Here is a 23,275-nt window from a genome sequence, read left to right on the forward strand (position 1 = left end):
TGTTGCGTCGGAGGTGGACCCTTGGGTTGAAGTGGGTTTGACGCAACCCGTAGGTAAGGACCTATGGGTCCCAACCGTCAGCAGGTGGAGTGGGCTGAAGCTGGAGGCCACTAGAGCTTCACCTATACCAGCCCTCGTTCTCCTCAGGTTGAGCCTTTGGGTGCCGGGGCCAGCAGGACTTAGGTGGGCCTCGAGGTTAGTGAATAGCAAGAAGTGGTTCAGCCCAGAGACAGCATCCAGTAGATGGCATAGTCCTAACCTGGACTGGATTCAGTACAGGAACTCAGGCGCCAAAGGAACAACAGGTGATTGGAGGTGCCCAAGCAACGGAAGGCCTAAGCCTTGTAAATCCACGTCCAGAGGATAGGCGAGAAGTGGCATCACTGACAGGCTAGGATCAGAGCCGACGGCGAGTTGAAGTCATGGCAAGCAGCATAGAACTCTGGACACAGGAAGGTGTATAGCGTAGGCAATCAAGGCAGTGTTCAGGGCACGGAGAAGGCAGGTGTAGTCAATCAAAGCAATGGTCATAGCACGGAGAAGGCAGGCATAGTCAATCAAAGCAATGGTCAGGGCAGGGAGAAGGCGGGCGTAGTCAATCAAAGCAATGGTCAGGGCACGGAGAAGGCAGGCGTAGTCAATCAAAGCAATGGTCAGGGCACGAAGAAGGCAGGCATAGTCAATCATAGCTGAAGTCTGGGGTTGGAGATGAACTGAAGAATAGTCAGGGATAGTAGAGGTCCAGGGTTGGAGGCAAGAAGAAGAGTAGTCAATCAAAGCTGAGTCAAAATCCAAAAAGTCAGTCCAACATATAGATGAGAAAGGAACAAGGGAAACAGGAACCGGGAACCACAGGAATCAGGAAAACGAGTAGAGAGGATTCTCTATCGCAACGAGTACTCGGAGACCTGTTGCAAAGGCAACGCTATGAAGCGAGGCCTGAGCTTTTATACGCTGAGGAGTCTGATGTCAGCATCCAGGGCCGCCGCCAGGTTCCCGCCATGGGCCCTTTAAAAGAACTAGAGATGCGCGCGTGCATGCCTAGGGAGGGGCACGGCGCCGATGGCAATGTTTCTCCACGGGCCATGCGGAGAGGCCTAATGAGCAAGGATATCCTGGCTGACAACACTGGGGCCCATGGCAGAGCCGGAGGCACTGGAGGTGACCCGAGGTCAGAGCTGGCAGCCCACCGCCGCTAGCAAAGAGGAACCAGAAGCTGGAGTCCGTATGAGAAGGTGAGAGGGCTGCGCCGCGGGTCTGCTGAGGGTGGACAACTTTTATCCACATGTTTTTAACCCCTTCAAAAATGTAGCAGATTGGTGGGGCAAGACTTTCCTTGGTAAATCCATGTTGGCTGTGTCCCATTAAACCATGTCTATATATGTTCTGTAAATTTATTCTGGATTTGAATAAGACTAGACACACCAACTCAGAAAATCTATTCTGGCTAACTTTAAAATAGCCAAGTACATTCAGTGGCATGGAAATCCAATTGAGGACAAAGTATCAAGGAGCAGATTATGTTTGACAGTATCAAAAGGAGCAGATAGGACTAGGAGGATAAGGATTGAGGTAAGGCCTTTGGTTTTAGCCATAAACAAGTTGATGGAGACTTTGTCAGGGGCTGTTTTTGTGGAATATAGAGGGTGAAAACCAGACTGGAGTGGATCAAGAATGGCTTGAGATTAAAAAAAGTCAAGACAGTGGAGGTGAATAGCATGATTGAGTAGTTTGGATGTGAAAGGGATGAGGGAGATGGGATGATAGTTAGCACAACAGTTAGGATCTGATAAGAGTTTTTTGAAGAGTGGTAAACTAGGTCATTTTTTCTTATGTTATATATCTCATATTTTACACACTCCCCTTGCCTCAATTTCACCATACTCATCAAGGGTGAAGGCACGTTTGAAGGAAGCAAGAACAGTTCCTGTGGAAAGTGATATACTGAGGATGTGCAGTGGAAGTAGAGCTGATAAACTGGGTGGAAATTGTGTCAGAGGAGCAAGTAGTGAATTTGGAAGAGGACAGAAGATAAGCAGTTTCTTTCACTGTGATTTCAGAAAAAGAGAGGTTGGCAGGGATCAGAGGAAGGGTGAGGAATGAAGTAGCAGGGACAGTGAGTGGGGAGAGCTAGAGGTGAGCTGGTTGAGAACTCTAGACTAATCTTGTGAACCTTGTCATGTAAGTAGTCAGCCATAGTCTGGGCAGAAAGTGAAGGGGAGTTGGAAGATGAAGACAGTTTGAGGATGGACTTGAATACAGCAAAGACATCAGAGGTTGGAGGCAAGAAAGTTTGCCAAATGTTCATAGTAGGCTTGCTTTGCAAGTTCAATAGCAGACTAGAAGGAGGTCAATATGAATCTGAAATGTATGAAGTCAGCATGAGCATGGGATTTTAGCCAGAGGCGCTCTGTAGAACAAGCACAGGAACATAGGAAGCAAATGCGTGTGGTGAGCCAAGGCTGGGATTTGGTGCACTTTACTGGATGGTTAAGGGGAGAGGAAGGAGTGTCTAAAGAACAGGAAAGTATAGTGTTGTAAGAAGAAACTGCCTCATCAACCAATTTAGACAATGTGATGAAGAGGAGAAATAAAAAGGTAGTGGAAAGGATACAAAGGTCAATATCCCGGAGATTCCTGAAGGTGTGGTAGTGATGGATGAAGCCATGGGGGAGGGTGGTTTACTGTGAAAGTTATGAGATGATGGTCTGAGAGAGGAATGAACCAAGGTGGAAAAGTCTGAGAGAGCAGTTGGAAGAAAGATCTAGGTCACAGAATGGCCTAGACCTACTGACCATGTTGGTCAGTAGGGGTGGGAGAGCAGAGTTGAAGGTCAAATGAGGAGGTTAAGGCAGAGTTTTTAAGGCATAAGAGTCAGAGAGGTCATCAGTATATAAATTAAAGCTCTCAAGAATAAGAGAAGGGGAAGGGAAGATAGTTCAAGAACAAAGGAAAGCCAGCAGTTAAAGTTGGCGAGAAAGGAGGAAGGGAATATATTAGGGGGTTGATAAGTGACAGCTACCCAAAGAGGTAGTGGGGTGAATAGGTGGATGGAGTGGGTCTCAAAGGAAGCAAAGGAATGCGATTGAGGTGGAAGAAGGGGTTGAATCCTATAGGAGGAGGAGAGCAGCAATCCAACACATCCCGCAGGCTACCTTGTGAGATATATGGGAGAAAAGATAACCATAGCAAGAGCAGTAACTGAAGCAGAGTACTCAGGGGAAAGCCAAATCTCAGTCAAGACAAGAAGATGAAGAGATAAAGAGATCATGAATGTAGGCAAGCTTGTTGGAAATAGAGCAGGCATTCCAGTGGACAGTGTAGATAACAGAATGGCAAGTGAGATAAAAAAAATGTAGGGATTAGAGAAGGTGGATGTGTCAGTAGTGGTTTTTAGCAAGGAATAAGATTGGGGAGGATTAGTATCAGGAAGAGTAGAAGTAGTGTATCCATAAGAAATAAGGAGAGACAAAAATGTACTGACCTGAGATAATGCTATGGTGTGCATCTCCTCACCAGCTGGTGAAAGCCGAAATGACTCCTCTGGATGCCACTTAGGCAATTGTTAGAAGTATGCAGACATACTGCAAACTTCCCAGTAACTGGCTAGCTGCTCTAAGAGCATGGGTGAAAGCAGCCCAGACCCAAGACGAGTTGTGGTATCTTCCAAATTTGACCCCAAGTTAACTGGACTGCAACCGCCCTGTCCCTTCTAAATAACCTAGCTGAGCTTAATTAGAAAGTGATATAATTATTCTATACCTAGGCAAAAATGTAGTTTCGTTGACCTTTAATTCAATACAGCACATGTCAGAGAAATTCCTTTTGCTTCTTCCTTCCCTACTTGATGCTGTCTGTACAACATCATCCTTGATCCTGTCTGACCAGCATCTCCAGGAACTGAGGTGTGTGAGCAGTGCTGAAAGAAAATGAAAAGAGAGTGACATTGGCACTGGGGAGAAGGAAGAAGGAGGAGAGGAAGGGCATTACATGGAAGTGTGTAGGAGTGAGGGTAGGAGTTAGGAGGCAAAGGAAGGAGAGTGATAGCAGTGAGTGGGAGCCGGAGCTGGAGTGGAGTGGAGTAAGAATAGCAGATAGGACAAAGAATGGATATGTAACCTCCCCCCTCAGTGAAGGGGCCATCCTTCCCACTCCTGCAGAGCTTGCGCAGGGTGAGGAAAAGAGAAGCAAGTTTGACTTTTGTGAAATGGGGAATACTCCTGCAGAGCCTCCAAACGAGATTCCCAATGCACAGAAAAATAACAGTCCATTCCCGAAGGCATGTTGCAAACCAGGGAAAAAAGGTTTACTTAGAGAGGGAAAGTATAAAGACCTTCTTAAAATTCCTCAATATACTCACATCCAGCAGAACAAATCTTCCCACTTGCTTCTGGTGGTTAGAAATTTTCCGGTTCATTCTACCTTTTGCAGAAGAGTTCTTCCTCTTCCATAGATCCACCAGTGGAACCCCCAAGGCAGGCCAAAACTCCTTGCTATCCCTCCTGGCTCCCACTACCACCTTTCTTCACATCCCTCCAAAAAGTTTCCACAGATTCCGATTCATACTTAGATTCAGATTCAGACTCTTCCCCATTGCTCATGGAAGCACCCTAGGTACAATCTCCAAACCCATCCCCTTTGGAGGAAGGACCCTCTTATAACTCTAACCTTCCCGTACCTGCCATTGCTGAAATGTTTTCAGAGTTACTCAATAGTAAATTCTTTAGTGACGTAATAGGGGTCACAGAAATTGACAGGGCAGAGAGAAACACAAAGATGGAGAAAGAAGGTGTGGAGAAAAGAGCATGGAAAGAGACTTAGAGGGCAGGTGGGAGGAAGAATGGAAAGGAGACCAAGAGCTGGCTACACACTGCTATGCAGGGGTCCTGGATTTGATTCCTGAGTCGGGTGTTTATGCTGTGGGCTGGCAGGCTGCTGGGGGAGCCCAATCATCGTGTAATACTGAGACCTAGTGGCTGGATTTAGGGTCTTGCTGCATGGTTCCTGGTTGAAGACTGATAGCTAGTCTAGGTGAGTTAGGAGCAAATATAAAATAGGGAAACAATTTCTGGGTAGTTGCTAATGAAGGTTTTCTGTATGGCCCTGAGTTCCATCCCCCCAAATGAAAGAAGAAGGTGGGAGAATAGAGACTGAGAGAAATGGGTGGGAGGAGAAGTGGTAGAGACTGAGACTTGCATGCTCGAGATGTGAGAGGAGAGAGAAGACTCAGGAGGTGAACTGATTTTCAGACTGCATCCGTAGTTCCTGAAAACAGAGGAAAGCACAGTCCAGTATATTAGAGACTTTAAACACTGAGGGTTTTATTACATAGAAATTCGCTTACCTCATTAAAAAAAATGACATTTTGTGTAATTCAGGTGCAGGGAAAGAAAAGAAAAGCAGAAAAGTATCCTTCCTTTTGAGTCTGGGGCACTGGCACATCTACTCTTTAATTTCCTCTTGTCAAGCCTGTTCTTGACAGTCTGCCTTTCGAGTTGCAGAACTGCCAGTGGGAGTAGGAGACAAATGGTTGTCAAGACAATGTTGTGACTAACATAAAATGACTGAATTTGAAAAAAAGAAATCTTCCATCGTATTTCTGGGTTAATAGTAATGTGATCACTGCTGGCCAGATTATCCAGTTTGTGCCCACCATGCTAAAACAACATTGTAGTCAAGTAATAAGGCATGACAAATTCCAGGAATTGATGGGGGATTATTACAAATGATTCATTTACAGTGTTCTTGATACAATTTCCAGCAGTTTCTCTTCCTTTCTGCGCAACTCTTCCCAGGAGCTAGGATGATATCTCACCCGCTATCCTCAAAATACTGGGAGAGATTCTTTTTACAAAAAAATGCACATGTGCTGCATATATGTAGTGCACATCTTGCATGCTTTTAAATAGTTTGGGGGGTTTGGGGCAGAGGAAGGAGTATACTGCACACATGTGGGACAAATGAATTTCTGTGACTGCATTTCTAAAATTCAGACCTAGGCTTCAAAGAGAAAAATGTAATTTGCATATGAGAAGCTCTGATCACTGCTTGAAATCATTTCCCTACTTGTAGAACTACTGTAAAATTTCTTCTTAGTGTAAACATTTTTATTTAGTACAGAAAATTGAAAGCTCTTGTGTTATATAGCCTTTTATAAAGGCAATTTCAGGGTATACTTACTAAGATGTGACCTATGGTATTATTACTATACTGAATAGGCCTCATGAAAAATAATGGGAACCATGGTAAATAACATGTATCTGAAGATAAGCAGGACAGTAATCCTCACACATAGGTAACATTATCAGATGGAGCCCAAAATGGAACTGACATCAAAGCATCTAGAAGCTTTCAGCATGTCCTACTGGGCATATGCAACCCTGACCACTTCCCACTTCCCATGCATGGCCCTTGAGTCTCATCTTTTCCTTGGAGTCTCCAGATGCTTATTTTCATCTGATGTCTCTGCACATCTGCACATCTGGGTTAGGTCTATTGTGCCCCATGATTTGTGGGTGCTTTGCATGGAGCCTGAACACAACATTTCGGGTTGCTCCCTTGGGGAAGCTGTGACCCTTAGAAAACATTGTTCCTGTTAGGAACTCCTAGAATCTCTTTGGGAGACTTTAGCTCTGCCATTAGGCATCAGCATCAGAGGCATCGATATCAAGGAGCCCAGGAGCTACACTGGCCATTGATGGTGCATCAAAGGCACCAGGAAGGATTAATCCACATCAGCAAGATACATGGTGTCAGGATAGGGACATTCTGACGGCAGCCTCAAATCCTTCCAAGTGTTCTAGTGGGGAAGAGAGCTCATCTTCACCACAGTCCTGGGAATAGCATCAGTCTCCAAGCATCCAGGTGACCAGTTCACATCTAGTGCCCAGGAAGATCTCCCCTCCTGCTAACCATTCTGGGCTGGCATCGGCAGTTTTTGAGGAGGATCTGGGCAGTAAGTTCCATTCTGTGCATGGGCATCGACATCAGTGTTGCTGCAGACTGATGTCCAGTCCCTTATGGTGCTGATGCACCAATAGAAATAGAGATCAGCTGTCCATATACCAATGACAATGGGCATCTGCTGCCCATGCATCAGTGAAAATGGGCATTAGCTGCCCATGCACAGGTAGAAATTGGCATTGGCTGCCCATGCACAGGTAGAAATTGGCATTGGCTGCCCATGCATCTAGCATCTTTCTGGCACATCAGCGGAGGAAGCTAAAGTGCTAAGGTGTTTGGGCTGGCCCCCATAGGAAACTGAGGTCCTCTCCAAGATATTGCCTGCTAGCCAAGTGAGATTGGCAGATGCTATTCTGTTCAAGATGTAGAACGAAGAGAATACAGGATCAAGGATATCGCAGTAGTGCCCATCCACAAGATTCTCCAGGAGACCAGATAAGAATATAGGTTCTCCCTTTTCTGCACCTCCTGTTAATATGGAAGCAGACATATTTATCATGTCCAGGCTCCAGGATTTGAAAAGCAGCAGCTACCACATCAGTCAAATCCACCCCCAAGAAAGCCAAGAGGTTTAGGACTCACTTTACTACCTTTGGCAGGAAGGTGCATCAGGGCGCTCTATTCAATGCTTGCATAGCCTCCTATCAATTCTTCAGATTTCAGTATATGCATAAGCTGACACAAATCGAGGAGCTGTCAGAGCATCTCCTTCAAAGCACCATGACTCTCTAAAGTCACTAGTGGACGAGGTGCTGGAGTGCAGAAAGCACTTAGTCTGTTCAACCTTTGATGTTTTAAATACCTTGTTTTTTTATTATTTTTATTTTTAAATACCTTGTTTTAAATACCTTTGGTAATAGTGTGAAGAAAACTGTGGCTTAGTGATAAGGCCACAGCACATCCTCTCCCTTGCCACTCCAGACCCACCATTCAAAGCCAGGGGGCTTGCATGTGGGGCACCGAAGGAGAGGATTCCCACTATCGCCTCACCCTTGTCAGCAGCAGGGTCCTCACCCTCCCTCTAGGTAGCAGAAGGCCCAAAAGCCACAGACTGCAGCCCAGCCAAAACCTGGCATGAGGCTTTGACTAGACCAGGAAGAATATAGCTCATTTTGTCGAGGGGAGATTGAGTTTTAAGTAAACCCAGAGCTGTAGCCAGGCAATTTGGCTACAAGTGAAAAAGTGTGCCCTCACTTTGAACACAGTATAGTAGACCACCATGAGCTGAGAGACTATGTTAAATGTAGGGGGATTTGATTTTTATTTTGGCTCAGCAGTTTCTTCCTGCTCCTTTGGGCTTTCAGCTCAGTCGGAACTGGTGAAGAGATCCTGCTGCCAGGAGCCTTCACTCGCAACTACCTGGGATCTTTTTTTCTATAACAGTCAATTTTTTTTAATAGTCTTAACTTTTTTTATTTCTTCAAATTTGATTATTTTTCTAAAAATCTTTTTTTTACTTAAGATAGTTGTCTCATTGTAATTTATGCCATTCAATCCACCCAATTCATAATCTCGAGTGCTTATGAAACCCACAATCCGACTTTGACAATGTTTCAGCACCCGCAAATGCCTTCTTCAGGGGACAAATCTGGAAACTTCAAACCAGCGTCTCCGGGCTCTGCTTAGCTTTTAACAAAAATAGCAAAAAACTGCAGTTTGTTTAAAAAAAAAAAAAAAAGGAGGTTAGGTGGAAAAGATAAATGAGGTTAACTAGAATGCTTTTGCTATTATACATGTTGAAGTCCAATGCGAGCAAGAACCCGTGGATTAATAATTTAAACACATTTAAATCTGATATCATTTCCAAAGAAAACAATTTTTATTTTAAAAGATTGATTTTAAAAGATCGATTGGACACCTTTTTTCTTGTAATTTCAGAGAGATGTAGCCCAGAAATGGCAACTCTTCTTGTTCAAAGGTGCATTTTTCTAATTTGAAATATAGTCGGTGTTCTTGCAATCTCTGCGGGACCTGTTTTACATGCTGCCAGTGTTGTGCCAGGGATTTGAGATAAGATGAAGATATCATCTACACCGCCACATGAGAATATAGAAGGTCTCGGAATATCTCATTGACCATTTGCTGGAAAACAGCAGGCACGTTATATAGGCTGAAAGGCATTACTAAATAGTACTAACAATAGCTGTCTCTGGTATTAAAGGCTGTCTTCCATTCGTTGCCCTCCCAGATACATATAAGATTGTAAACTCAATGTAAGTCAAGCTTTGACAAGATTTGCACTTCTCAGAGACAGTCAAACAATTCCATGATTAATGGCAAGGGATAGCGGTTCTTCCACATAATGGCATTGAGGCCATTATAGACAACGTAGAGTCTAAGAGAAGCATCCTTTTCCTGTGCCTGCAGGGGAAAATGAGAGCCGAATAAAGCCTCTTTCTAAATTTTCCTGAATATATTTAGCCATGGTCTGCGTCTCAGGTTCTGACAATGGATAAACCAGATCTCTATTTATTTATTTGAGTGTTTTATATACCATCATTCCATGTGAGAATCACAATGTTAGGATTTGTAGGTGTGTGGGCCCTGGTCCGAGGTGAGAGATGATACCGTCCACAGGGAGGAGCCCTGTGAGCCTCACCGTCGGGGAGGCGAGGTCTCAGCTGACATCAGACACAGCTAGATGAATAGACTCTTTATTAAGGAAGTAGAGAGGCACTGCCTGTGGAGTGGGGAGTGCAGGAGAAAGTCACACAGACACAGGGGTATCACAGAGCCTGTGCAGTGGGATATACTCAAGGAGGATGCCTCTGTAGTGAAGATACGGCAATGGTCCACAGAGCGGGGGTACACCGATGAGACTCCTCAGTAGAGATGATACAGTAGTGGTCCACAGAGTGGAGTACAGCGACGAGGGTTCCTCACTAGAGATGATACGGTAGTGGTTCTTGGAGCATGATACTCGCAGTAGCAAAGGTTCCAAGAGAATCCCCGGGGAGCTGGCAAGCAGCAGTCCAAGGTGCCAGGCCCTCCGAGGAGCGGATAGCCAGAGACGAGGAAAGGGCCCCCGAGGAGCGGGTACCCGGAACATCTCTCGCTGAAGAAGCAGGAGCTGGAACGGGAAGTCCGTAGTGAGCGAAGCAGATTCAGCAATGAGGGAACTCGTTGCCAAGTTGCAGGCAGACAGGGCCAGCCAGTTTAAGAGTCCATGAAGTGTGACATCATCTGGGGGGGACGCCCCGAGGTTCCCGCCTTGACGTGCTTAAGACTGGCCCGAGAGCGCACACGCGCGCCTAAGGATCTTCGAGGGCAAGATGGTGGTTGGCAGCGTCCTCGCCGTCCAGGGAGGCCCGGGAACAGAGGCAGGCAGGCTGGTGATAGCTGGCGGAGGCCGCAAGACTACCCAATGGAGTAGTTGTAAAGAGACATGAGATGAGAAACAGCGGTCACAGCCGTCTGCGACCGACGGTCGTAATACACTAGATCACAACAGTGTACAGGTTTAACACTCACAGACAAAGGGTGAGTTACAAAGGCAGGCATACATATACGTAAACATTCCAAATCTAAGGGTGTACTTCTAAGACAGATATATAAGATGCATTTGTAATCATTTTAGGGGGAGATGAGAGTATGGGGTAATGTGCAGGACAAAGTTGGCTATCAAAGTGAGGGGGAATTGGTTATACCAGTCAGAGAGTTGCCATTATCGAATAGCCAAGTTTTCAGTTCTTTCTTAAATTTCTTAATGTCAGTTATTATTCGAAGATTCTCTGGTATTGAGTTCCATAGCACTGGGCCAGCAATCGATAATACTCTGTCTCTCATTTGTGTTAGATGAGAATTCTTTATGGTCAGGATTTCTAGCAGGCCTTTGTTCTGAGATCTAAGTACTCGTGTGGGAATATGTCGTTTGAATGTTATTCCCATCAAATCATTGTTTGGATTCTGTTTTGTTTGTGGCATTGTGGATCCTTGGTCACTGTGGAGGTGCCAATACGTTCAACAGTCTCAGATGTAGGATCTCACCCAGATGTTCAAGAGAGGTGGGGACCCGTGGTGCGGGCAACGCTGAGCCTGGTGGGTGGAGTTGGAGCACTGGATCACAGAGGTACTCACAGGAGTGTAGGTGTCTTCCTGTAGTGAGATGGTGGGACCAAAGGTCCGTGATACAGGATACATAGACTGGTAGACCCTCGAGGAGAGAGTACCTGATAGTCTGGAGATCCTGAAAAGGAAGAGAGAGAGAGAGACCCCCAAGGAGCGGTTGTCTCAGTTAGTAGAGGCCCCGAAGGGTGATGGAAGCAAGAGACCCCTGAGGAGCGGGTGTCTTGAGCTTCTAAAGGAGTGAGGCCCTTGGAATGTAGAGTGGCGTCTAAGCGTGCAGCTTAGAGCGGTCAGAGTAGCTTAAACCAAAGTCCTTGCTAACTCAAAGGTGGTAGCAAAGCGGAGGCTTTAAATACCCGGAGGTATTGACGTCATGCGGTGGGGACGCCCCCAAGGTTCCCGCCATGACGTGTATTTGAGCGTAGGAGATGTATGTGCGCGCACCCTAGGAAGCCACGGGAGTGAGCATGGCGGACTGGAATGCCTATGCTACGCTGGAGACACCGAGGCCCTCGGCACTCGGCACCGGAGGCAGCCATCCTGCCCAAGGAGGAGGAAAATGGAAGGAAAGAGGTAAGGCAGAACGGTCGCAGCTGTCTGCGACCGATGGATGCAACAGATTCTTGTTATTGTATATTATTGTTAGTACTTTGTATATTATTCTCAACTGTACAGGTAGCCAGTGCAATGCTATCAGGGTTGGGGTGATTTGGTTGAATTTCCTTTTTCTGGTCAGTAGTCTGGATGCAGCATTTTGAAGTAGTTGGAGCGGTTTAAGGTGACTAGGGGACATCTTTTCAGGTAAGAGATCTATCAGGCAATCATAAAAATGATAAAGTGGCCATTTCTTGGCTTGTTGTTTACTAAAGACATCTGAGAAGTCTGCATACTGGGGCAGTAAGCTGAGTAAGCTAGATGCCATAGCCCAAGCTATGGTGATTGACGGCAGGGAAGGAGCCAGGCAGTTCTGCATGGAAGTAAGGCTCCAACAGGCAATTTGCAGTGTGTTGTAGTCAATGATTGGCTGGTGAAGGTGAAGCCAGGGCAGCCCGAGAACAATAGAATTGACTGCCTTAGGCAACACATAGAAGCTGATACGTTCACTATGGAGAATTCCTGTCTTCATTAAAAGGGGAGCAGTGACCAACATTATACAACCAGGCAGAGGATCTCCGTAAACAAATGAGATGCTGAGGGCACTTGCCAAGTTGGTTGTGGGCAGATTATATTGCTGAATTAGTGCTTCTTCAATAATGTTTCCTCCTGCCCAGAGTCAAGGAAAGCCTCTGTATGAATTGCAGCCTACTCGATGCTAATGCGGACAGGAACCATGAATTGTGGAGAGTGAGGGACTTTACCTAGAGTTGTCTCTCCAACCACCCGTAGGGATGCAAGTTTCCTGGCTTCCAGTTTGCAGCTGGCGTAGTGCCCCTGACCAGCACAATATAGACAGATTTAGTTGTCTCTGTCTATGCTTTTCCTCCTCGGTAATCTAAGAGTGACCCAGTTGCATAGGTTCCTCTGCCAGGGAAATTGGAAACTGGCAACCATTACATACACACTCATATGCTCTCTCACACATACTCAATTATATATACACACACATTCATACACTTTCTCTCACATGCTCTATCACATACACACATGCTCATATGCTTTCTTTCACATGCTCAGTCACACACACACACTCATATGCTCTCTTTCACATGCTCAGTCACACACACACACTCATATGCTCTCTTTCTCCATGCTCAGTCACACACACACATGTTCATATGCTATCTCACATGCTCAAACATATAAAAACACATACACACATGTTCTTTGTTTTCACCTCTGGAGGCAGCATCAGTAGCTTTCTCCTTCAGCCCCCAGGGCCCACCACTCTTCCTTTTTTTTCTTCTAGCTTCCAGGTATGCTGCTCTTGTTTCTGATTGTGGGGAGGGGGCTGGGAGGGAGGAAAAGGTCGATGCTTCTTGTGGTCCTGCGGGCTGCACTGCTCCTCACTGCTGGGTTAGAGGGAAGAGGCCTATGTTTCTTGTAGCCCCATGAGCCGTGCTGCTCCTCACTGCTGTGGCAGGGAGAGGGAAGAGAAGGTTGATGCTTTTCATGGCCCTGCAGGCCAGCTAATTCTCACAGTCGAGGCAGGGGGAGGGAGAAGGAGGCCAGTCTTCTTCTGCGATGGCATCCCTGGTAGATGATGCCTATGGCTGAAGCCATATTTTCCATAAGCTAGTTACAGCTCTGAGTAAACTGTTGGCCTTGAGTATCCTCAGACACTCAGATTCTCAGTATAATCAGAAGAAGAGAGTATGCCTATTGAAGAGTCCTACAAATCGCCCATCGAGAAGCATTTGGGTAGCCTCCCAGCAACAAGAAGACCTTTCCTCTCTCCTGGAGGCCCATGGAGTTGAACCTAGTTTACTGGGGTAAAAGATTGAATTCTACTCCAAGTACTCCTGATCCCCAAGCATATAGGGATACTCACTCCCATCCTATAAGACCTGAAGGCATTAATCAAGTACCTGGTAAAGGAAAGCTCATAATGGTTATCCTAAACACCTGGATTTCTTTTCTAGGAAAAGGGAGCTAGCAGTGCTCTCTTGACCTAAGGGATCATTAAACTCACATAGAGATCTTTCCAGTAGGGATGTGCAGAGGGACGCCCATATGTTGCATTCGATATTCGTATTCGTCGGGGGGCAGATACGTTGCATTCGGCAAGGGGGCCCCCGATACGTTCATGTGTTCATTCTTATTTGTTTCCCGGCTAAAATTGAATTAACTACAACCCTCCACCCTCCTGACCCCCCCAAGACTTACCAAAACTCCCTGGTAGTCCAGCGGGGTGTCCTGGAGCCATCTCCTGCACTCACGCCGTTGGCTGCCGGTATTCAAAATGGGGCCGATAGCCTTTGACCTTACAATGTCACAGGGGCTACCGTGCCATTGGTCGGCCCCTGTGACATAGTGAGGGCAAAGGCTATTGGTGCCATTTTGATTACTGGCAGCCAACAGCCCGAGTGCAGGAGTTCGCTCCCGGACCCCCGCTGGACCACCAGGGACTTTTAGTAAGTCTTGGACCCCCACAAGACTTGCCAAAAGTCCCTGGTGGTCCAGCAGGGGTCTGCGAGCGACCTCCTGCACTTGGGCTACCAAGGGTCCCCCAAGACTTGCCAAAAGTCCCTGGTGGTCCAGAGGGGGGCCGGGAGCAATCTCCTGCACTCGGGCAGTCGGCTGCCAGTAATCAAAATGGCGCCGATAGCCTTTGCCCTTACTATGTCACAGGGGCTACCGGTGCCATTGGTCAGTCCCTGTCACATGGTAGGAGCACAAGATTGCTCCTACCATGTGACAGGGGCCGACCAATGGGTTAAGAGTGAAAGCTGTTTCTAATGGGGACAGATGGTCTCATTACATTACTGTAACAAATGTCATTTTGATAATCAAGCTTTTGCTGTTAAAAATTTGTGAGCCGCAAATGATTAATAGACCGGATGGTTCTTCTTTGAGTAAGAACACGTTGTCAGGCTTGCTGATACGGCTTTTTTAATATAGTTATTTGTATGGGTAATAACTAACCCCTTTTGGTTTGATGGTAGAGTAGTGTTTAAATATTCTATAGGTGGTTCCCTTTTGTCCAATAATTTTTGATATATAGGACTGAAGTTAGTGCTCTTTTTTGGTGTTTTGTCATATAGAGGAGCTACACAGCCAAGGTCTTTGGTCTGCTAAGGAGGAATTTCATCAGATAAACATCCTCAAGCTAAGGGCAGTAGGTATGATCTGAAGGATTTCGGTGTCTATTGGCCAATGAATTTGTCCTTATCCAAACAGGCATTTAGGTAGATATATTCTATGTCAACAAGCAGGGAGGAATTGGTTCATACTCCTGTGGCAGGAACCTGTCCAGATGTGGCACTGGGTCATGTCTTACAGAATGGTCTTCAGAGTCACGTATCTAGTGGGTGAGGAGTCTGTACTGGTGGACAGACTGAGTCAGGTCCTGGAACCCCTCATATGACTGGGGTATAGAGGAGTGCATCTGTGGTATCTCTGTTTGCATATTCTCTGAAAATAAAGTTCCCTGTAGCAGCACATGGCAACTAGCCTTGGATGCCTTTGCCCTAGAATGGAGTCTTAACCTTCCGTAAACATATTCTCCAATTCCTCTGGTCACAAGACCTTTAGTAAATTTATAAGAGATAAGGGAGCTATAATCTTCATAGCTTCTTATTGGCTGAGATAGATGTAGTTCCCCCTCCTCTGGGAGATATCCGTTAAGGGATCCATATAATTTGGGGAATACCGCAATGCTGATCACTCAAGATTGAAGGCTGCTATGCCACAAACATTGGATATCTGGTTCTGACAGCCTAGAATTTGAAAGGGTAGCCCTGAAACTGTCTAATGATGTCTTATATTCTTCATGCTTCCAAGAAGAATTAATGAGGAAATCCTATGGTTTAGAGTGGAGGACATTTGCTGTGTGGTATGAGGGAAAGGCACTAGATTTGTTCTCCTATTTCACACTAAAACTGCTTGAATACCTTCTACATCTTTCTGAATTGGATTAAGAACCGACTCAGTAAAAATTAATCTTAGTTCAAATGACACTTATTACAACATTGTAGAAGGTAAATCCATCTCCGTTCAGCCTTTAGTTATCCATTTTTATATGGAGCTTGCCTCAGTTGATGCCTCCCACCATGCCTCCTGCTGTGCTATGGGACATTAACATGGTACTCACCCCACTGATGAAAACTCCTTTTGAGCCTCTGGACTTTTGTGAGCTAAATTACTTAACCTAGAAGGTTATAAATTTGGTGGCAGTCACTTTGGCATGTGGAGTCAGTGAGCTCCAAGCTCTTTTGACTTAGCTACCTTATACCAAGTTTTTCACAACAAAGTGTTTGTTTATGTTATTCCACCTTTCACATAAAAACATAAGTACTGTAGGTATTATGCAGACACCCAAAGTCTTTCCCTACGGTTGTATTAGAATCCACAAAGTTGAATGGATGTTGCACTTTAGATTGCAAGGCAACCATAGTCTTCTATCTGGAGAAGACTGAAGCCCTCAAATAGTCCATTCAGCTTTGTTTCATTTGACACATTTAAGCCTGGAATTGCTATAGCCAAACTCTCTGTTTCTATTTGGATAGCAGATATTGTGTCCTTGTGTTATGCCCAGGCAGGCTTGGATCTGGTGAAGTGTGTTAAAACTCACAGTGTTAGAGCCCTGAAGATGTCAGTAGCCCATCTGAGATGGGCTACTGACATCTTGTAGATCCATGGAGGAGATCTACAAGGTTATGACATAGAGTTCTCTCCACATGTTTACATCTCATTACTATTTTGACAAGGGCTCCTGATGTGACAATAGTGATGGCCAGTCTGTCCTACAGAGTCTCTTTATGGTATAAAACCCAACTGCATCTCTCATAGGGCCCATTATTTTGTTTCTAGACTATCATAAACATTTTTTAAAAACCCCAGAAAATGTTAGGGTGGCTATCACCACCAAAATCAGTCTTGCCCATTAGCATTGTTTGGGGGTTGAGTTTTCCCTTTTTCATTTACTTATTTAAAAAAGTTATATCCTGCTGAAAGTTTGAGAGAACAGATCCACCTTTAGCCATTTCCTAAAGCAGGCAAACAAGGTTTCTAGTTTTAATTCATTCAGAAGAGAATTCCAAAGGATAGGTCTTGCAACACTGAACATGTGTTCTCTAGATTCAGCGAGCCTGACTAGTTTCAATGTTAATACTAGGGATGTGAATCGTGTCCTCGATCGTCTTAACGATCGATTTCGGCTGGGAGGGGGAGGGAATCGTATTGTTGCCGTTTGGGGGGGGTAAAATATCGTGAAAAATCGTTAAAAATCGTTAAAAATCGAAAAAATCGAAAAATCGAAAAACCGGCACATTAAAACCCCCTAAAACCCCCCCCCGACCCTTTAAATTAAATCCCCCACCCTCCCGAACCCCCCCCCCAAATAACTTAAATAACCTGCGGGTCCAGCGGCGGTCCGGAACGGCAGCGGTCCGGAACGGGCTCCTGCTCTGAATCTTGTCGTCTTCAGCCGGCGCCATTTTCCAAAATGGCGCCGAAAAATGGCGGCGGCCATAGACGAAAAAGATTGGACGGCAGGAGGTCCTTCCGGACCCCCGCTGGACTTTTGGCAAGTCTCGTGGGGGTCAGGAGGCCCCCCACAAGCTGGCCAAAAGTTCCTGGAGGTCCAGCGGGGGTCAGGGAGCGATTTCCCGCCGCGAATCGTTTTCGTACGGAAAATGGCGCCGGCAGGAGATCGACTGCAGGAGGTCATTCAGCGAGGGTTCCGGCGCCTCGCTGAACGACCTCCTGCAGTCGATCTCCTGCCGGCGCCATTTTCCGTACGAAAACGATTCGCGGCGGGAAATCGCTCCCTGACCCCCGCTGGACCTCCAGGAACTTTTGGCCAGCTTGTGGGGGGCCTCCTGACCCCCACGAGACTTGCCAAAAGTCCAGCGGGGGTCCGGAAGGACCTCCTGCCGTCCAATCTTTTTCGTCTATGGCCGCCGCCATTTTTCGGCGCCATTTTGGAAAATGGCGCCGGCTGAAGACGACAAGATTCAGAGCAGGAGCCCGTTCCGGACCGCTGCCGTTCCGGACCGCCGCTGGACCCGCAGGTTATTTAAGTTATTTGGGGGGGGGGTTCGGGAGGGTGGGGGATTTAATTTAAAGGGTCGGGGGTGGGTTTTAGGGGGTTTTAGTGTGCCGGCTCACGATTCTAACGATTTATAACGATAAATCGTTAGAATCTGTATTGTATTGTGTTCCATAACGGTTTAAGACGATATTAAAATTATCGGACGATAATTTTAATCGTCCTAAAACGATTCACATCCCTAGTTAATACATCTAATAGGTTTGAAACAGAAGATTGGAGTGGGCAATAGGAATGATTAAGGATTATATTGAAACAATTTGGGGCCAATCCATTGAATGCTTTAAAGACTGTGTCAGCATATAGCTTTAGATTGCCCATGTGTGAGGACTGCCATCCTGCTTAGCCTTGGAGAAGGTGTAGTTACTTATCTGTAATAAAGGTTCTTCGAGGACAGCAAGATTTCAGTCTTCACATAACTCTCCCACCTTCCTTTGGAGTTGGATTCTCCAAGTCTTAGCGTTATCATGGAGGGCCCCATATGTGATATGGGGAGTGGTCAGGGCTGCATTTTCACAGTAGGGCATGCTTAAAGCTTTCAGAATTTGTTGCCAGAGGATGTGGTTAGTGCAGTTAGTATAGCTGTGTTTAAAAAAGGATTGGATAGGTTCTTGGAGGAGAAGTCCATTACCTGCTATTAAGTTCACTTAGAGAATAGCCACTGCCATTAGCAATGGTTACATGGAATAGACTTAGTTTTTGGGTACTTGCCAGGTTCTTATGGCCTGGATTGGCCACTGTTGGAAACAGGATGCTGGGCTTGATGGACCCTTGGTCTGACCCAGTATGGCATTTTCTTATGTTTTTATGTTCTTAGAAGCTTTGATGTCAAAGTTCTATGCTGGGCTTCATTTGATGATGTCACCCATATAAGAAGACTGACATCCTGCTGTCTTCAGAGTACCCCTGATACATGTATATTAATGAGCCCCACACCTTAGCAAATAGACCTCTATGTCAGTATCTTATTCATACAAGTAATCAATAACTTAACAAATCAGTTCCTTGGCCCAATTCCCTGTACCACCACTCCATCCTACAAATCCTACTTGGTTCTTCTCATAGCTACTGCCAGCCAAGCATTGTGAACATCAGGAAAATCTTAGCAAATCTTTTTTTTTTATTTCTTCAGAAAGCTCCCAATATTTTCTTCATGGCCACTAGAAAAACTGGGCGACCTTGTGCACTGCTCCCTGCAAAGGAATTACAGGTCAGTAATTAAAAAGCAGAAACAATGAATAACCCTACTTGTTCTTTCACAGCCTCCACATGTATTCTGCATTTTTCTTATGAGAACCTTCAAGTTTATTTATTATCCTACTTGCATCAGAGTGAAAGAGTAGTTTAAGGGTTAGAGCAGTAGACTATGAACCATAAAAGTGAGGGTTCAAATCCCAGTGACATTTCTTGTGACCTTTAGCAAATTGCTGTACCCTCCATTATCTCAGGTGCAAACTTAGGGGCTTGTTCACTAAGCTGTGGTATTTTCTTCCCTATGGGAAAGAGGGAAAAATATTGCAGGAGTCACAAAGTCGCAATAAATGACCTTGCCACTTTGTGATTCCCATGGTATTGTTTGCCGTAGTCAAATACCGCAAGGAAAAGTACCACTGTGTTAAAAGCCCCCAAAACTTGTGCATTGGTGGCCCTGGGACTAGGGGCTGCCATCCCTTAAAGGGGCCAATGCCCTGAGTAAGCGCCCCCTGAAAGTTGCCAAAACCCACGGAATCTCCACGCTATCATGGCATTAAAAGTCTCCAAAAACTCATGCAATGGTGGCCCCAGGACCGTGGGGCCACCATTGCTTAAAGGAGCCAATGGCCTCAAGTAACCCCCTCCTGAGTTTCCAAAAACCTTTGGGGTCTCCACAGACCCTCTGTCCTGCCATCCCTGGAGGCAGCCATATAAAAAAGTTAAATATAAAACATTTTATAGGCTGGTCCTAGCCATGCCCTCACTCTTTCCCTGCAATACAAACATCCAGCCCCCAGAGGCCAGGACCCTCACCCTATGGCCCCCACCTTACTCGAATGTGCTAATTGTCCAGTGGGATCTGTGGTGGTAGCCTGTAACCAGAGGTTAAAAATTAAAGAAGGGGAAAGTTTTTGTTTATATATATATTTACCTGTTTTCTGAGGAACCTCTGGTTGTGGTAGTCATAGCCCAAGAATTAAGAGAAATGAGGCTGAGGTGTCCCAGAGCTGATGTCAGTGCTGGCATAAAAGAAAAGAAGAGCTCTGGAGAACTTAGAAGTCTCAGGGGAGGTGAGGAGAAAATAATCTGATATGCAGGCAGCTATGAGAGTTTCTTTCCTCTCTCCATTTAGCTACAAGGGAGCGGAACTGAAGAGAGTGAGCTAAGAAGGAGCATAGCTGCTTGAGTTTTTTACTTTCATTTTACAAAGGCAGCACTGCTAATCCTAGAGCTGTGGAAAATTCTTGCCAGTATGTATGTAAATGTGTGCATATGCTGAAAAGGTACTATGAAGAGTCTGGTGGAATAACACATATGAGTTCCCCCCCACTAATCAAGTAATGCAGATCCCATCTAGATGTGTAATTACGCTAAAAAATTCTCAAAAGTTTATTCTTTCAACTTCATATAAAGAAAGGGGCATTTATGGATTAAAATTAGGTTAAAATTTTCTCTAAAGTACCCTTGGGAACTATTTAAGCTGTGGTCTTCCCAAGAGTACTGATCTCACTGAAGGATGGGAGTTGAGAAGTCAGTCAGTCTGACTTTGATCAAGTGAGGGAGCAGAAAGTGTCAGAGCTTATCTCTTCAGACTCTGCTCTAAAGTGCCAAAAAATCACTGAAGTTGGCACAGAGAAGACAAGTATACCATTCTGTGGAAGAGTTTTATATGGATGTGAGTTTGAAGCAAAAAAGTATCTTTTTGAAATTCGAGTCAAAAGTAAGCAATACGTTCTGGAAATCAGTTACTTGTTGAAAATTTTGGAGGATGCATGGGATTTGAAGTCCACCTTTAATAGATAGAGATTGTGAGAGAGAGAATTTGTTATGAGATAGATTTGTTGCTGAGCTCTCATTTTCACTGGAATAAAATCTGAGATATATCCTGTTACTAAATACTGTACAGCTGTAATGGTTAAATTTAAGTTTTCCCTGAAAGTAAACAAATCATAAATAAGAGAAGAATGATCTGTGAAAGGAATCACAGGTTTTAGATGCCAGATTCTTTCAGATTGAACCTGTGTAATAAGTGACAGTTTGAATTTGAGAACAATTTTTAAACTAAGAATAATCCTTGACAACAAGGAAGAGAATACACAGTTTGTATAGGAAAGAGATAGAATTTTGACTATGCTTACAAATCCGAGACAGTACAGTGAGAACAAATTTAGCATAAGAAAGCTGGCAACAGAGTTCTGTTACTAGCAGTGCATTCAAAAGGAATATATTCAGCAGCTGCAGTAGTTAAGACAAAGTGAATGAGTGTGCCAGGGTTGTGAGTAGAAAGGAAAGTGTGTGAGTGGGAGAGGTTTTTTTTCTTTCACATTGATTCTCAAATTTCCTGTGTAATCTAGTGAGAGTAGGCAAATATAATTATTGGGGTTTTTTTTATACAAAATTAGCTAGCCAAGTTCCTACAAGCCTTCATGAACATACATTTAGGGAACTCCTGCCTAGTACGTCTTTGGAAAATAAGCAGGGTCAGAATATTGGAGGAACACTATTATTTTAGTTAGAGCTTAGATAGGTCCAGAAGCAAGCCAGGAGACAACGCTTCCCACACAGACCTTGGAGAAAGATTCATTCAGCTACTTAAACTGCATCCACTACAGTGTTTTGCCAGCTCAGCGGATCAGCACCAGTGGAGGGAACAAAGACCAGTGAGAAATCAGTGGATCCAGCTAAGTGTATACATCACGGAACTAACATACAGTCTAGCTAGACCAATGAATCAGAACATAAGAACTTAAGACTTGCCAAACCAGATCAGACCAGTACTGCAAATCTTATGAGATACTATCACAGCCTGAAACACTGCTACACCTTGCAGTCAGTGCAACCCATCTAGCTCCATTGCTGCCATGCCTTGGCCTGATGTTCAAGGCGGCCATGTTAACCAGCACTATGCCAGTTCCCAGAGCAACTGGTACCCAACTTGCCACTGCTTTGGAGGGAGTACTGTGTCCGAATGATCCATTTCACCATCAGAAGGATCAGACGGCTGCAGCGAGCTAGCGAAATCAGAGCTAGCATCCATGGGGATGATCACAAGACCTGCAGTTCCAGCGAGTGAGGAACAAGTGAAACTGCCAAGAGAGGCGGCCGAGGCCTACCAGACCAGCAGCTTTGGGTGAACCATCCATGGCTGAACCTGAACGACTACCTTTGAGGCTGATCCACCTCGACTGGGGAGACTTTGTGGAGGCGGTGTTCCACATGTCCAAGTCAGAGGCAGAACAGACTTCTGAAAGAGGTAGGCCTCCCCTTAGGAGACCTCTAACACAAGCAAGACCCCAAGGAGTGAGGCAAAGTTTACCCTTGATGCAGCTAAGATAAGTAAATTGAGGAAAAGGCCACTCATCAGATGTGAAATTCTCTAGTTCCCTCTGGAGGGGCTAAAGAACATGGCCAGTGAAATATGGCCATTAGCAGCCGAGTAGCCCAAGAGAGGTTTAATATTGTTTCCCATGAAGTGTACCTGTATGCTCCAGAAGCTAAGACATATAGAGAATATTTTATCCAGGCCATGAAAGGGTACCAAGTCCTATCTAGCTTGGGAGTCTCCTCAGTAGGGATCTCCCATGAGGGAAACAGTTCACCAGCTTCTGGACTGCCATTATCACTGTCCATTGGCACCAGCGAATCATCGGTGGCCTTGTCTATCCACAATCTGAGGATGCCAAATGTACTTTTTGATCAGTCCCTCCAGCCTGATGTCCAAGACCAATCTTGGGTGGTTCCCAGCCCCTGTTCTGATTCCAGAAAATTACTTCGAGCCTCCTAAGCAGAGAGGCTTTGTGGCAGAGAGGCCAGCTGGATTTCGGACTTTACTATCCATACATGCCCATGCATGTGGAGCTGAATCATCAGGAAGGGCTGCGAGTGTTGTAGTGGGGTGTAAGCTCTATAGAGCAGGGTCTGTCTTTTTGTATGTTTGTACAGCGTTGCATATGTCATGTAGTGTGATAGAAATAGGGATGTGCATTGATTTTTGTTTATGTTGTTTTCATTTTGAGTTGTTATCTGTTCGATTTAGTTTTTTAAATGGTTTGGGGTGTTTATTTGGGGTTTCCCTAATTTTGGAGTTGACAATTTTTAACTGATTGGTACCATTTTCAGTTAGTCGCACTAAGTTCCAATAGTGTACAGTAACACGAAATACACATTTTTACAAAATTTAGGGGTTTTTTTCATTTCGTGGTGCTCCCGAAAAGAGACAAAATAGACAATTTTGTTGCCATTATCTATTTTGTTTAAAATGAATGCACATCTCTGTTAAGTAGAAGTAGTAGTAGTAGACTAGTAGTAGCATGAGGACCTGCTTTGCCTAAAGACTGGTTATTT

General features: G+C 45.2%; 1 protein-coding gene across 1 annotated transcript in view; it reads left to right on the top strand.

The window, feature by feature from the left end:
- The window catches only part of LOC115083518 (cyclic nucleotide-binding domain-containing protein 2-like), a 316,705-nt gene that overhangs the window by 116,478 nt on the left and 176,952 nt on the right, over nt 1–23,275 (top strand). Inside the window, exon 9 of the mRNA XM_029587398.1 lies at nt 18,870–18,947. Within this exon, the coding sequence (XP_029443258.1) occupies nt 18,870–18,947 (78 nt within the window). The remainder of the gene's footprint in view (nt 1–18,869; nt 18,948–23,275) is intronic.

Source organism: Rhinatrema bivittatum, chromosome 1 (genome assembly GCF_901001135.1).
Source record: "Rhinatrema bivittatum chromosome 1, aRhiBiv1.1, whole genome shotgun sequence".
In the NCBI taxonomy this organism is placed as follows: Eukaryota; Metazoa; Chordata; class Amphibia; order Gymnophiona; family Rhinatrematidae; genus Rhinatrema; species Rhinatrema bivittatum.